Source organism: Lepidothrix coronata, unplaced genomic scaffold (genome assembly GCF_001604755.1).
Source record: "Lepidothrix coronata isolate B3197 unplaced genomic scaffold, Lepidothrix_coronata-1.0 Scaffold69, whole genome shotgun sequence".
Taxonomy (NCBI): Eukaryota; Metazoa; Chordata; class Aves; order Passeriformes; family Pipridae; genus Lepidothrix; species Lepidothrix coronata.
In genome coordinates this window covers 3,971,237-3,984,341 of record NW_016690249.1, presented here as the reverse complement: position 1 = coordinate 3,984,341, position 13,105 = coordinate 3,971,237, and the positions used below count along the sequence as shown (strand labels likewise).

General features: G+C 37.9%; 1 protein-coding gene across 4 annotated transcripts in view; it reads left to right on the top strand.

The window, feature by feature from the left end:
• DCLK1 (doublecortin like kinase 1) overlaps nt 1-13,105 on the top strand; it is a 248,269-nt gene that overhangs the window by 221,199 nt on the left and 13,965 nt on the right. For 3 of the 4 annotated variants that reach the window (XM_017818597.1, XM_017818598.1, XM_017818600.1), the window contains one exon: nt 3,727-3,840. In XM_017818597.1, the coding sequence (XP_017674086.1) occupies nt 3,727-3,840 (114 nt within the window). Of the gene's footprint in view, nt 1-3,726; nt 3,841-9,478; nt 9,553-13,105 lie in introns of all 4 variants that reach the window. The other variant, XM_017818599.1, reaches the window with a different exon arrangement.

Genomic DNA, 13,105 nt, shown 5'->3' with positions numbered 1-13,105 from the left:
GAAGCTTGAAATCTGGCATTTTAAACATTGATGTTATTGATAACCTGAAACAAGCTACAGGACAAACTTACTCTTTTTTTGTTGTATAAGTAGTAACTGTTTCCTAATACATCATTGAGCAGCAAATGGTGAATGACTGCATTCCCTAAATCCTTCTCTGTTAAAATAATCAACATAAAATCTGTGTTGTTGCTGAAGAAGGAAAGATGGCACACAGCAGCCTAAAAAGAATTCGGAAAACTGGAGCTTTTACATATTTCCTTCCCTGTGTTTGCCTTGGAAATTTGTGTGCAAAAGAAATGAATAACCAAGCAATAAGTAGCAATAAGCTGAATATTTGTAAGGAATTTAATTTAAAAAGACATTTCTTGTTTCATAGCTGCACTACTTTTGGTTACACCTTAGGACACTGCACAAAGAAACATTTCCCTGTAATCCCTAGAGGAAACTGTTCAAAAGCTTTTCCAGCACTTCTATTTGCTCTGGTTTCCTGCTGTTATTTGTATAATAATCTATTCATCTGATGATTTTAGACCTGGAAAGTAAAGGTCTTGTGACCATCTTGTGAAATGGATATAAGTGCTTCAGGGCAGTAGGAGTCTGGGAATCCTGAACTTCATTACATCTTTTTAACGCCTCTTTTTCCTTTGAGTGGCAATGTCTCCTGCCACAGAGAACAATGCAAGTATGAAACCAGTTTTTATTAATTACTGGACTGACTCCAAGACACTATGCCTCTTTTTTTTTTAATATTAGTTTGATTTCTTTCAAATAGACCATGAAAGGTATTTTGTGGAGGCTGATTAAAAAAAACAAAACAAAACAAAACAAAACAATAACACAAAAACCAGAAGTATTTTAACATTCCAAGCAGTTTACATTGTCCATGTGAAAACTCAAATTCTGGACCAGAGTTTTCAACCACTCAATGGATTTTGACTGTTCCATTTCTGAGTCATGCACAGGAGAGCTCTTCTTTCAGAGCATCAGCAGTCAATGTTTTCTGAAGCTCTTGACCCTTTAAAGTTCCCAGGTTGGGCACCAAAAATCACTAGTCGTCTTTAAAAGATCTTGTGATTACTGCTAAATCTGAGATGAAATTCTGTGGTCCTAATGCACTGAAAAAAGCAAAATCTTGAAAATAGAGGAAAGGAACAGTTAACCTCTTTGGGGTCTGACATCCTTCCCATTACAGCAACCCAATGAAATTCTTGTCAGCAATGTTTACCCTATTCTCCAATTCTACAACTTACCCTGCTGACTCTGGTCAATATGATGTTTTTGATTCTGGTTTGGTTTTTTTTTTACTTCTTTTCTTTTAAAAATGCAGAGCAGCTTGTTTTATATTTAGTTAAATAGCTGTCATCTCTCACCGTCAATAGCTATCTATTTTATTTTTGACTGAAGTGATTCCAGGAGCCAGCTTAATATATACTGACTTGTTTATAAAGCACACTTGAATAAAAAAATGATAACTACTAAATGTCAGGTGGTACCAACAGTAGTAATTAAAATTTAATAATGATAGAGGAATTCCAATATATCCCTATGCTACATCTTAAATTGAGATGCGAAATATTTCATCTAAAAGCTGGAGCCCAAACTATGTGTCTGTGGCATGCTGCCACCAAAAGTGAGGGTGTAGTGCTTCACCAATAAAATATGACTATTGTCTTCTCCGTAGTTTAGTCTTTTGACAAGATGACATGAATGCTTGGCAGTCTTTCATGTCAAGAAAGCCAAGAGAATGATTTTATTTTTTCTTCCTCCTTTATTGAAGAGAAATTCACTTTAGCTTTCTTCTGGGAAAGGCAAGGTCAATGGAAAGCAGGTTATTTTTAGGGGTCATATACTACCGAGCCAAGACTCCCCGGTGCTAGACAATAATCAGCTACTGGGTCGTATTGTTTTGGTTTTTGTGTTTTGCAGCTGTGTGCACTTGACTATATTTTGCCAGCTGAGACTTTTTTTTAAAGGGGTGAGTAAGGGATCTCTAAACACAAACTCCCCAAGCTAAATAAATAACAAACCCTACCAACCTCCCTAAAATTCCCATAGGCTCACTGAACTCATGATTTACTGCAGCAGCTCTGTAAGTCTTTAAGTGCACTCAGAATTGCTGTGAAGTCAGAAAAAGAAGTGTCTGTCATTTCTCTCCATTCTGATCTTGTCTCTTGTTTGCCTGTATTCTGCTATGATTTTGCTTAAGTGGAGTTTAAGAACTTTTTCAACTGTTGTCAGCCACACACACCATGCAGTACTAGCTTGGGATGACCATGATGTGTGGCCAGTGACCTGATATCCTGTGTGTTTATCTCCCTATTCCACCTATTCTGCATATTGTTGCCCGTAATCCTGCATATTCTACTAGTGGGGAAGTCTCACTGAGCAGTGGCTTTTTGCACATTTTTCAGGCATAAGGATCTTTTTTACAATTTCTAAAAAAACCTCCCCTTTTCTTGGGTTTGAATCCAACCCGAGGACTTGTGCAAAACTGCAAACTCCCTTCTCTCTGCTATGGTTTTGTCTCAGCATGGAGGTTGCTGGTGTGCCTAGGTGCAGATATCCAGGTTTTCTCTGCAAAGTGGGATGTCTCAGCTGGAAGGAGGCATGTCCCAGACCAGCTGCATGGTGTCTGGGCTGTAGAGCTGGCTCACTTGCTGTGTGCCACAGCAGAACATGTGTCTGCTTCTACTTAGCCATGCAGTTGTGTGCCTACTTTTACTTCAGGTTAGCTCAAGTTGAGAACATAGGCATTTCGGCATGGAGGAAGAGGCCACCCATGACTGGCTCCAGCCCTTCTCTGCTTTCCCAGGCAATCTGTACCTCTGCATTCATGAACCTTTCCCCACAGCATCCCAGGCTTCTTTGCCTTGGGACTGGGGTAAGGAATTGCAATCTCTTGTTATCAGTCAGTTGGAGATTTGATTTGTGGAGGTAGTTCTGGTTAGCGAGGATTTTAGTACAGTACTGTCATGATCTGTGGGGAATGCCACCACAAGCCATGAGCTCACACCTGACCTGACCTGGCCTGGCCTGCAGACGTGCTACAATGCATCCTGGAGTTGGTCAGGTCTCCTCCTCACCCACTCCAAGGTTGTCAGCCAGGGCATGTCTCAGCTCCCATCTTATCTGGGTTTCCTCACTGTGGGACTCACTGAATTGTGGCCGCATCTTTCACCCAACCCCGTAGTCCCTGAGTATGGAACATTAACAATTATACAAGGAGCTTATAGGTGTCTCTCAGAATTTTGGAAGATCCTTTCCTTCATCCTGCCAAAATAGGACCTTTTGTTATTCTAATCTCTTGGATACTTTTTATTTTGAGGTCATTATCGTTAAATTTATGTGATGAGTAAACAGAATCATAAACAGGTCTGAGTTTATCATGCTTTGAAATATTAATGGACCTAAAAATAACTAGGCTGTGGTGTTTAAGGCATGGTAAAAATAAAAATAAGATGTTTAACAATCATTATTAATTCACATTACCTAAAATTTGAGAAGAAAAGATTGAGTAAAGAAGAAGAGAGAGACTGGTTCATTCCATAATATGTTCATCTTATAAGTACCTTAGATATATTGGTGGGGGCAATGATTGACCCATATTTTAATACAAACTTTTTGTAAACTTTTCTGTATAAAGAGGTGTTATCAGAATCACCCTGCAATTCTCTGCTTTCGCCTTTTCTCTCTGAAGTTTCATTTTGCTTTATTTCTCTCTAGGATGATGGCCTTCCAGAGAATGAACATCAGCTCTCAGTAGCTGGGAAGATAAAGAAGCATTTCAACACAGGCCCTAAGCCGAACAGCACAGCAGCTGGAGTTTCTGTCATAGCAGTAAGCATCTGAATTACACAGCTGAAACACATCTATGTGCCCATCAGACAGTATGTGTTTAGGACATTCCACCGAAGAAAAACAGAGAGGATTAATCTTTAGATAATTCTAGCATTTAATTAATATAAGCATAGGCTGGTATTCTGCACAACTTTTCCCTTGATTCTGCTTGTGAGTCACATTGTTATTGAACAGCCCTAGGAGATATAACTGTACACACAGTTCCACATTTTACCAGAAGATCAGTGGACTTAACTCCAATGTAGACTTGGCAGTTTGAACTATGGGATCATGACATTTTAATTGGCAGCATACTCATCATATGGCTTGAGGCCACACAGAGGTTTGTAGCAGAAGGGCAGCCCCACTTTAAAATGGAAATTATTTCAAAATTTTAACTGAAAATCTATATGGCGGCCTAAACTTCTCCTCTTTGAAGACATAAAAGGGAGCTATGATGCCTCACTGCTGCCTTCATGTTTCATGAGTCTAGCCACTTCAGATTTAGCTGAGCAGCAGCATTTTATTGTAGTGCCACACAGAAGCTGCTTCCCTTTAAGCAGAAGTACTTAATTGGGTAAAGACTTAATGGAGCTCCTTGCTCCCTTCTCTCATCTTGCAATTCCAGTCGAGCCATTCTAGGTTAGAACGTGTCGGGAGCTTCTGAAACTAAGCTTGACCAAACTTTTGACGAAGCTTTACTGATGTTTCAATGGCATCCTCAGTGTAGCGTACATACCATAAAACTCTATTTTTTTCTCACAGATGAACATGTGTATTAGATATACATGGGCACAATATATATTTAGCATATGATGAGATTACTCATACTAATGCCATTGAATAATAACATGCACATCCTTCACATTTTTGATGCATCTGCCTGTGTCTGTAAGCTTTCCTTTATTAATCATAGTACTGTGAACACTCCAAATAGTCACTAAAAATAAGTGACATGTTAAACGTAACCATTCCCATATCAGATTACTCAGTGTTCATTCCCAGCTTCCATAAATTGCAGGTGGTGTGACTGCACATGTACACTTTCTTGTACTGTTTCCACTTTCATGTTTCTCAGCTCAGCCCCTCCAGTGTTGAGTTTAATCAGCATGAAGTAAACTCAGCTCAGCACATGCAATCTGGCTCACAGGTGTGAAGTGCTTGTGCAGCAAAATGGATACTCTCTCAAAGTTACTTGGTATAAGTGCTTAAAATTTCAAGCTGTGCCTCTCATATTTTTTCTTTACTCTTTCCTACCCTGAACGTCCTCAACATGGAAGCAAGTTGTTCCTCATGCTTTTCCTAGATTTTCTCAGCCATCAGCTAACATAGTCAGCATTTATTTATTTTCATTTTTAAGCAATAATACTGCAACAGCTCTCCCACAACTAAAACATCACATACCCATTGCTCATCTGAACTGCAGGTATGTTCTGTATAGACTAGCTGAAATTGTGTTCCTTTTAAATGGACTGCCAGCACGCTTGTCCATGAGAATTACTGCTCAGATCGTCCATGCTAATGACTTCAAAGCTTAAAAGCAAGAAATGATGCCTTTGTCTTCATCCATCCCTCGCCTCCTTTATATTTATAATTCCCCCGCCCTTCTCTTTTTTTTCTCTGCCCCAATTGCTTTGCCAAGGAATTGATTGCAGCAGTTTAAAACTTGAGTAATGAAAAAGGCACTGTAGTGAATCTTTCCACTGCAAAATATTATACATCAGGAAAAAAACTTGTATGTTTAACTATATTCTAAATATTTTTTAGTGTTTGGAAATTTAACAGAATATTTTTAGTGATCATCTCTGTGGGCAAACTTCATACTCCGGCATGATTAATCCTGTAACTTGGCCTATAAAGTAGAAATGTGTAGAATATTTTTACGTAATTCAGAAAGTGGCTTGATTAGCTTGTGTCAATTATTTTCTAAAAAATTGGAAGAGATGGGGAAATATAGACCTCTTTAATATTTTGGTAGTGTTCTAGAATGCTAGATAATTTTTATTTTACAAATAAATTAGTTTTGTTTCCTACAAAATAATTTAATGTGTAAAAGAAAGCCAAAAGCAAAACAGCAATGCCTTTAAATGGTGTTTCTGCATTCGAAAATCAATTTAATCTGTATTTGATATGCATTTCATCAGGGTTTTATGTTTGAGAATCTTCCTTTAGCTGTGCAATTTCAAATATCACAGAAGTAAATCCTATTAACAAAGACTGCTCTAGATTTAGAACTTTCAAAGTATGTACAGATGTTGTAACATTGTTACGCAGTAAAGACATGCACTAACTATATTTTCTATAAAAATAATGGGGTTTTGTGCCTGCCTGTATGTTTACTGTAACTTTTTGAGAGAGTGCTTGTGTATATAATATATAGAGAAGCCTTCTATACATTATATAACACATCTGTGTCTGTGTTTGTGAAAATGTGTTAGTATGTGCATATATTTCTGTAGCTTACTTAATAGTATGAAAGATAAATATTAGCATTACTTTGAATCTTATAATTCTGTTTATGTACAGAGATAGCTAATATGTGGTATTTAGTTCTTAATTTGTCCTCACATTGGTATGATATGGTATTATATGCCTGTTTTCTCCGATGGTAAGATATAACACACCTCAAAGATCTCAAGGAGTATTTATCATATGCACCAATTAAAACTATAATATGAAAATTAAGTTCCTAAAGATGTGTTCGTGGTCAGCTTGATTGGGAGGAAGTTTGAAGCCACATGTGTTTTACATACATCGACTGTGGCTACTGCTTCTTTCAGAAATGTTCAAATTCCATTGACTCCTTTGGTTCAGACTTATATCTGCCTTATTGATGCTGTAATCCTTAGTAAAAGTTGTCTCTGACATTTCAAAGCAGAGACATCCTACTTCTCACGCATGTGTCCAGACTTCAAGTTTGTCCACATTTGGAAGGATTTGTCAGTTTGGACAAACTACTATAATGAACATGTTGAGCATGCCTAGCAAAGTAGTCGCTTTGCTAATGTAGCAGTATGATTTCTGAAACAAAATTAACTCTACAGGCAAAGAGAGTTTTCTGTTGATATAATAATACATCATTAGAAGTTCTGTCAGCATAACTATGTCAGTTGGGAAAAAATTCCCTTGAACAAACATAGCTTTGCCAGAAAAATTTTAATTGGAGAAATAGTTTTTAAAACAGCAAGAGAATTAGCAAATCCCTAAAAAACACTGCTGATGAGAGAACATGTAGGAGAAATATCACTTTACTTGCTCTGTTCTTAAATTCTTGTCACAAGCATTTACTACCAGTCTCTGTGGGAGACAGAGGCTGGGCTAGTGCCCCTCAGTCTGTGTCAGAATGGCCACATTACTGTTAAGCATATGCCAAAATATTTGCAGGATCATGTTTCTCATACAGCTTTTCAATAGGAGCAGTATTTTGTAGTTCTGTGACAGTGTTTATAAAACATAATGCAGTTAAAAATGTAAAACCGGACTTCTACTAACTAGTCTTTTTGAAATTTGAGGGTAGATTTTTTTTTCCCTTCAATTCTCCAAGGATGGCAACCCCATTTTTTTTTTACTGTGGCCATGAAACAATACCCTATGGTTGTATCCTCTGGGTTTAGTGACAGTGCCTAGAGTGCTTAGGAGCCCAAATCACTTTTAAAGAATGATTCTGCAACACAGAGGTGTGCTGTAATTCCTTGTATGAACCAAGCATCGTTTAATATGTGTCCTTGTCTGAAGTGTTAAAGCTCTGCCTGTATGTCATCACTTTTGTGCTTGTACTTTTGCCAGTGTTAAGACAGAGGAAAAGACTAATGTTATTCTGCTGTTAAGGTTGGATGAGGTCTCTCTGTCTTGGTAATGCATCTCTGTCTGGAGAAGCAGAGAAATTGAGTAGAACAGCTAAGGAGAAAAGCTGCTCAGAAAGTTGGTGCAGCTCTCTGTTGCTTACAGGGTCCTGGGTTCAGGGCCCTGGCAACGGGAAGGCAGTGGGTGGGTCATTGCCCTGCATTCTACCAATTTTAAAAAAAAATTACAAATGCCAAGTGGTATTTTTAGCCATAGGATTTCTTGGCTGGTGTGGAAGAGAAGCCAAATTCAGCTTGTAAATTTTGCTCGCCTTAAAGACGAACCTGTGTCTCGACTATCCCTTCCCATCTATTATCTGTGTTGTCCTGGGATCATTGTCCACAGCCGGGTTTCTCATGGCAGAATTTCCACACTGCCAAAATTTTTCCAACTCGTGTTAGGAAGTGACTCTTGCAATTTTCTCTGTATTATTTTTTTAGCTATTCAATTTTAGGGCAATATTTTTAATCCACTTTTTAGAAAAACATCCCTTTTGTGTGTTTTATGTGCAGCATACAAGGAAGCCAGTAGATGGCAATAGCAGACCAGTGTAATTAAGCAAACACAAATTTAACTGTAGGTACAAGGTCTCCATGGTTTTAAACAGGAAGCGTCCTTTAAATAATTCTAAATAAGATGAAAGTGGCATTGTTTTAACAAAATGGAATAAATTATTAAATTATTGAAGGGGAGTCATCAAGAAAAATTCAAATTCGCGGTTAATTCCTAACTCCCCTTGAAGTGTGTTGAACTGGTTTTCTGATTTAGAATTAGAAACTGTCATCAGTATTGGAAATATATGCCATGCTCTTATTGAAGCACAAAAAGGCCTTTTCTCTTCCTAGGGCAAAATCTGAAAATCGTTGCAACTAACAGTTTTAAAGCAGACAGAGTGTCTCTGTAGATATTTTCCCATAAAATTTTATTTAATTCAGCTAAATGATGTCTCCACCGTCTGTTAGAGCAGCACCGAAGGGTTAGGGAAAAGAACACATTTTCTTTGTTCCTATGCACATGATTTTGCTAATGATAGACTAAACTTGAAAAATCTGTATTCCTTAAGTAATATCACTGGCATACTTTCCTGGACACAATGTTAAGTTCATTTCCATTTTGACTTTAATTGGTGCAATTTTAAACCAAATAGTTTTGTACTATTATCTTTTTGAGCATGAGGTGTAAGCTGAAATGATAAACAATGTTATTCATGGCTCTGAGTAGTCCTACTTTCCAAGGTTAACGCATTTTTAGAAATGAATTACCATGATTGATGGGGTATCAAAATGTGATTCTTTTCGTCTTTACACATTCCATGATTTTGAAGCAGTCTAATTTAAGCCTTGTGTAGTGTGTCTAGCCTGCTCCTTGTGATGGTTGCACTGCATTTAATTTTTCTTTTAATTATTAAACTTCTCAGTTTAATTGCAAAAGATAATATTCTGTTACTGGTATGTGCAACTTAAAAGGGCAATACTGTCTTTGGAGGTAAAAAGATATTTGTCAGACTTTTAAATGAATGCATTATGCATTAAGTAATCTATTTCACAAATTCCATTTTAGTTTGAATAAATTGGCTTCTAATTTAGCAAGACCAAATCTAGAGTTAGTATCTTTTTCTTTTATTTCTTTACCTTTTTTTTTTTTCTTCTGCGGTAGGTAGCTTTAGGATGTTAGATAAGAGCCTTCTGAAAGTGAAAACAGTAAATATGCACTAAATAAGGAACAGCTTGCTCTGGAGTCTGAATTCTCTAGCCTAATGTTGATCCACTGAGTTGCCCCATTTCTCTCTGCTCAGCTGGACCACGGGTTTACCATCAAGAGATCAGGGTCTTTGGACTACTACCAACAACCAGGAATGTATTGGATAAGGTATGAGATGGTGCAGCGCCAACAGTCAGTGTTTCCATGGCAACGTGCTGGCAGTCTCCATTAACCAGTTCCTTCAGTGGATAAACATGCTTTTTGATTTGTTATCGGGTCCATATGCTGCTTTATCGGTTTCGTTTTAATCTTGATTGAGATGCCACACCCCTTCATTCCCTTTCTTCACCCATTCCTCACACCCACATTGCCAGCTTTCTCTTCATCGCACATGCTCAATATTAATCTCCCCTATAGTTAAAAGGACAGTGTATATAGAAAATCTACCAGATATGCTGAAGTACTCACCCTCCCCCTCTCTATTGCTTGTTAAGGCATCTGCTTCCCCTATGCTCCTGTTTCAAAACACACGGAGTAGCAACAGGCTCTCAGCATATATTTTCCTCTTTTTTCCATGCAAGATATGGAGCTATATACTGTCATTTTAAACCGATTAAACACAATCCTTACCTTAGATTGAACAATGCATTTACATAACACGGGCTGTAGAAACTCTCCCAAGTTCACTGAAATACAATGCATTGTATGTGCTGGTAAGCTTGTGTTTCTAACAATGCATTCCTTCTCTTTTCTTTTTAAAACCCTTCTGATACCTATTTATTTTGATTTGATTTTGTTTTAAATATTGCATGAGTCTTTTGAATATATTTTTCTTCATTGTGTAACTGTGCCAGGGTTGTTGTTAACTGGCTTAACCTGTATGGTAAAATGGGTCTCTGGGAGGGAGAGGCTTATTCTGCAGCAGGGGCAAGGAGGGATCCAGGTCTGATAGCCCACAAGAGGCCCACACACCTCCTCAATAAATCCAGAGTCTTGGAATTTCCATCAAGTGGTTACTTGCTGTGTTTTTTCTTTCTTATTACTCACAAGACCTACATTTTGAAAGCTGGAGAAATTTTTATAAGTTTCTTGTGAAACCTGCGTTTTCTAACACTGCCTTTAAAAGCTTGTCTGTGAGAGATTTGTAAAAACTCAGCAAATTAACCACGTTAGCAAAACAGCAGAGATGGTCACTGCAAATGTTTCCAGTAAAGTATAACTCCCACTCTGGATCATGTCACCAAGTGCATGGATTGGGCTACAGCACGCTTTCCATAAAACCTAACGATTCCCTGCGCGCACACTAAGGGCTACGTAGTTTAAATATGGATGTTCTGGGGAAAGAAAAAAAAAACAAACCCAAAACCAAAACTAAGCCTATTTCTCAGGCAAAAAGTAAAAAAATAGTTCCAATCCATCAGTTGAACGCTGGCTAGCAAAAATTGAGAAAGACTTTCAGTCCAGGTGCTGGAGTGTGCAGCAGTACCTGTAATTCATCGAATTCCAGCCTACTGCACTTGTGGTAGTGGCTATAAACCTACCATGACCTGTGAGGGCACAGCAAAACCTGCTTGATCTGTCTTGTCACTTGGCATCATGCTTCACGGGTTGCAGCCCTGACGGCCGCCCAGCATCTGTGCCCCTTGGTTTGAAGAAGAGGTGAATGGGGCCTGAGTGCCCAGTTTTAGCTCTGTGTGCTTCATAGCATTAGAGGAATTTTTCTTTTCTGCTTGAGAAGGAAAGATGGCGTTTTGTATCAAGCAGAACTTTGACAAAGAGTTGCAAATTCAATGCCTCCTCTGTAAAATGGGGGGAAGCTCGCACAAGCTCTATTTATCTTCCTATTTGCTATACACAATGTTTGGATCTTTTAAAACTCCACCTTCAGGGGGAGCAGACCACCAGAAAAGGAGGCTGTGCGAAGCGAGCATCTCCTCAGATTGGCCTTGACTCAGTTTAACTGCTTAGCCCAGGTTTTGAAAAAAACCATATGCATTTTGAGGATGTAGGGGGGAAGGGTCTAATTCTGCAACTTGGTAAATAAATAAAGCTATAAAAAAAAAAGGGCCATTTGACTAAAGCATTGTAATGGCCATCAGCATACAAAATGACACATCCCTGAATAATGGGCTGGAGCAGATGGGCGATAATCTCTCTTATTCATACACAAACTGCTCTGTTTTCCAGCTGGGGGCAGTAACAACAATGTTTATAATTAAGGCTTTCTAAACTGAGCACCTAGTGTGGAAAGGCAAACTGAGAGAGCAGGGCTTATAGGGGTAGATGTTTAATTAGGAAATCCGCTAGGAGAGGATACCTCTGACCAAGCAAGTGCTTTGATGACCAACACTTTAGTCTAAATAAAACCGTTTGGGTGTAGAAAGTGTTTACTTTTTAGTAGCGCAGATGCAAAGCATATGAAAAGGTTCATCAATTCCCATCTATAAAACAGATAATTCAGCGCAGGCCTATGAAAATTAACCTGAATTCACAAGTAGAGCAAAAAAAGGAAAGCAGGTCCCAAGGAAAATGTAATGCTCCCTTTGTTAGTGTTAAACTACACGTTTCTTCTGCACTCCTCTTTATTTTCATCCCTAGTTTCTGGCAGTTTTCTAGAATACTTTTTAAATGGCTCTATTTCCTCCTTCAATAATCAGAAAACCTTCTTCCTCTGCCTAGAAGACTTTCCTTCTCAAATTCCTTCAAAATACTATTTTTCTGATCATTCATTCTGCATACTTTTGTTCCCTTTAAGTAGGATAATATGTACGGAAGTGACATGATTTTTTTGAGGTACCGAAATAGAACAAACCTTATGTACAGTAGTAGTTATTGTAGCAGGTATGAGCTATAGTGCCCGGAAAATTTTACATGGTTCCTTGAATATGAGGATCAGGAAAAAATACAGGAGATAAACCAGTAAAATCATTTGGACTCCAGAGTAATACATGTTTTAAAAGCAACCCACCTAATGATGTTGGGACATCAGCCCTGCAATTAGAGGTGCAGAAAAGGCCAAAGCAGCATCAGTAGGGGACAAGACCTGGAGGTCCCAGTTAAAACCCTGAAGTTTGAGCTGATTCAGAATATCAAGGGAATACCAGAATGATAGTATCTAACATAAAATATTAGTAGAAAATATTAGTATATGTAGCATTATATATAAGATCAGAAAAAAATGTTAGGGTATGTTATTTTCTATATATCCCCAGACATTGTAGAAAAGCTAAATGGGCAAAATACAACCCAGGAAACGTATGGGAAAGTCATTAATGATCTATCTATGTAATGATAATAGAAAGGAGATGAATTGCATTGGATGCTTAACAAAATCATCAATCTGGTCAATATTGAATTCATAAAATACTGGATTTTTAAAATACAGTTCTCACTTTCACAGTTAAAAATGTATCTGAATAGCTCATTTTCAAACCCAGAGTTCCATCCTCTGTCTTTAGTTCCTAATTCACATTACATTGCATCTGTCGAGTTACTTACACCTGTCCCAGGTGGATACAATACACTTTCAAGTCAAAAGTTACAGCCAGATGTCTCGATGATGGGACAAGGAAGTTGGGAATTAGGCTTGCTATCTGTAAAGTGCCATTTTTAGTACCAAAAAACCCTCTGTAAACTGATTATTGGTAAATACAAGCAAATATCTAAAATCATTTAAAATCTCTTCTCCTGCTCTTTGACTAAAAAAGCCACAACTGATTTA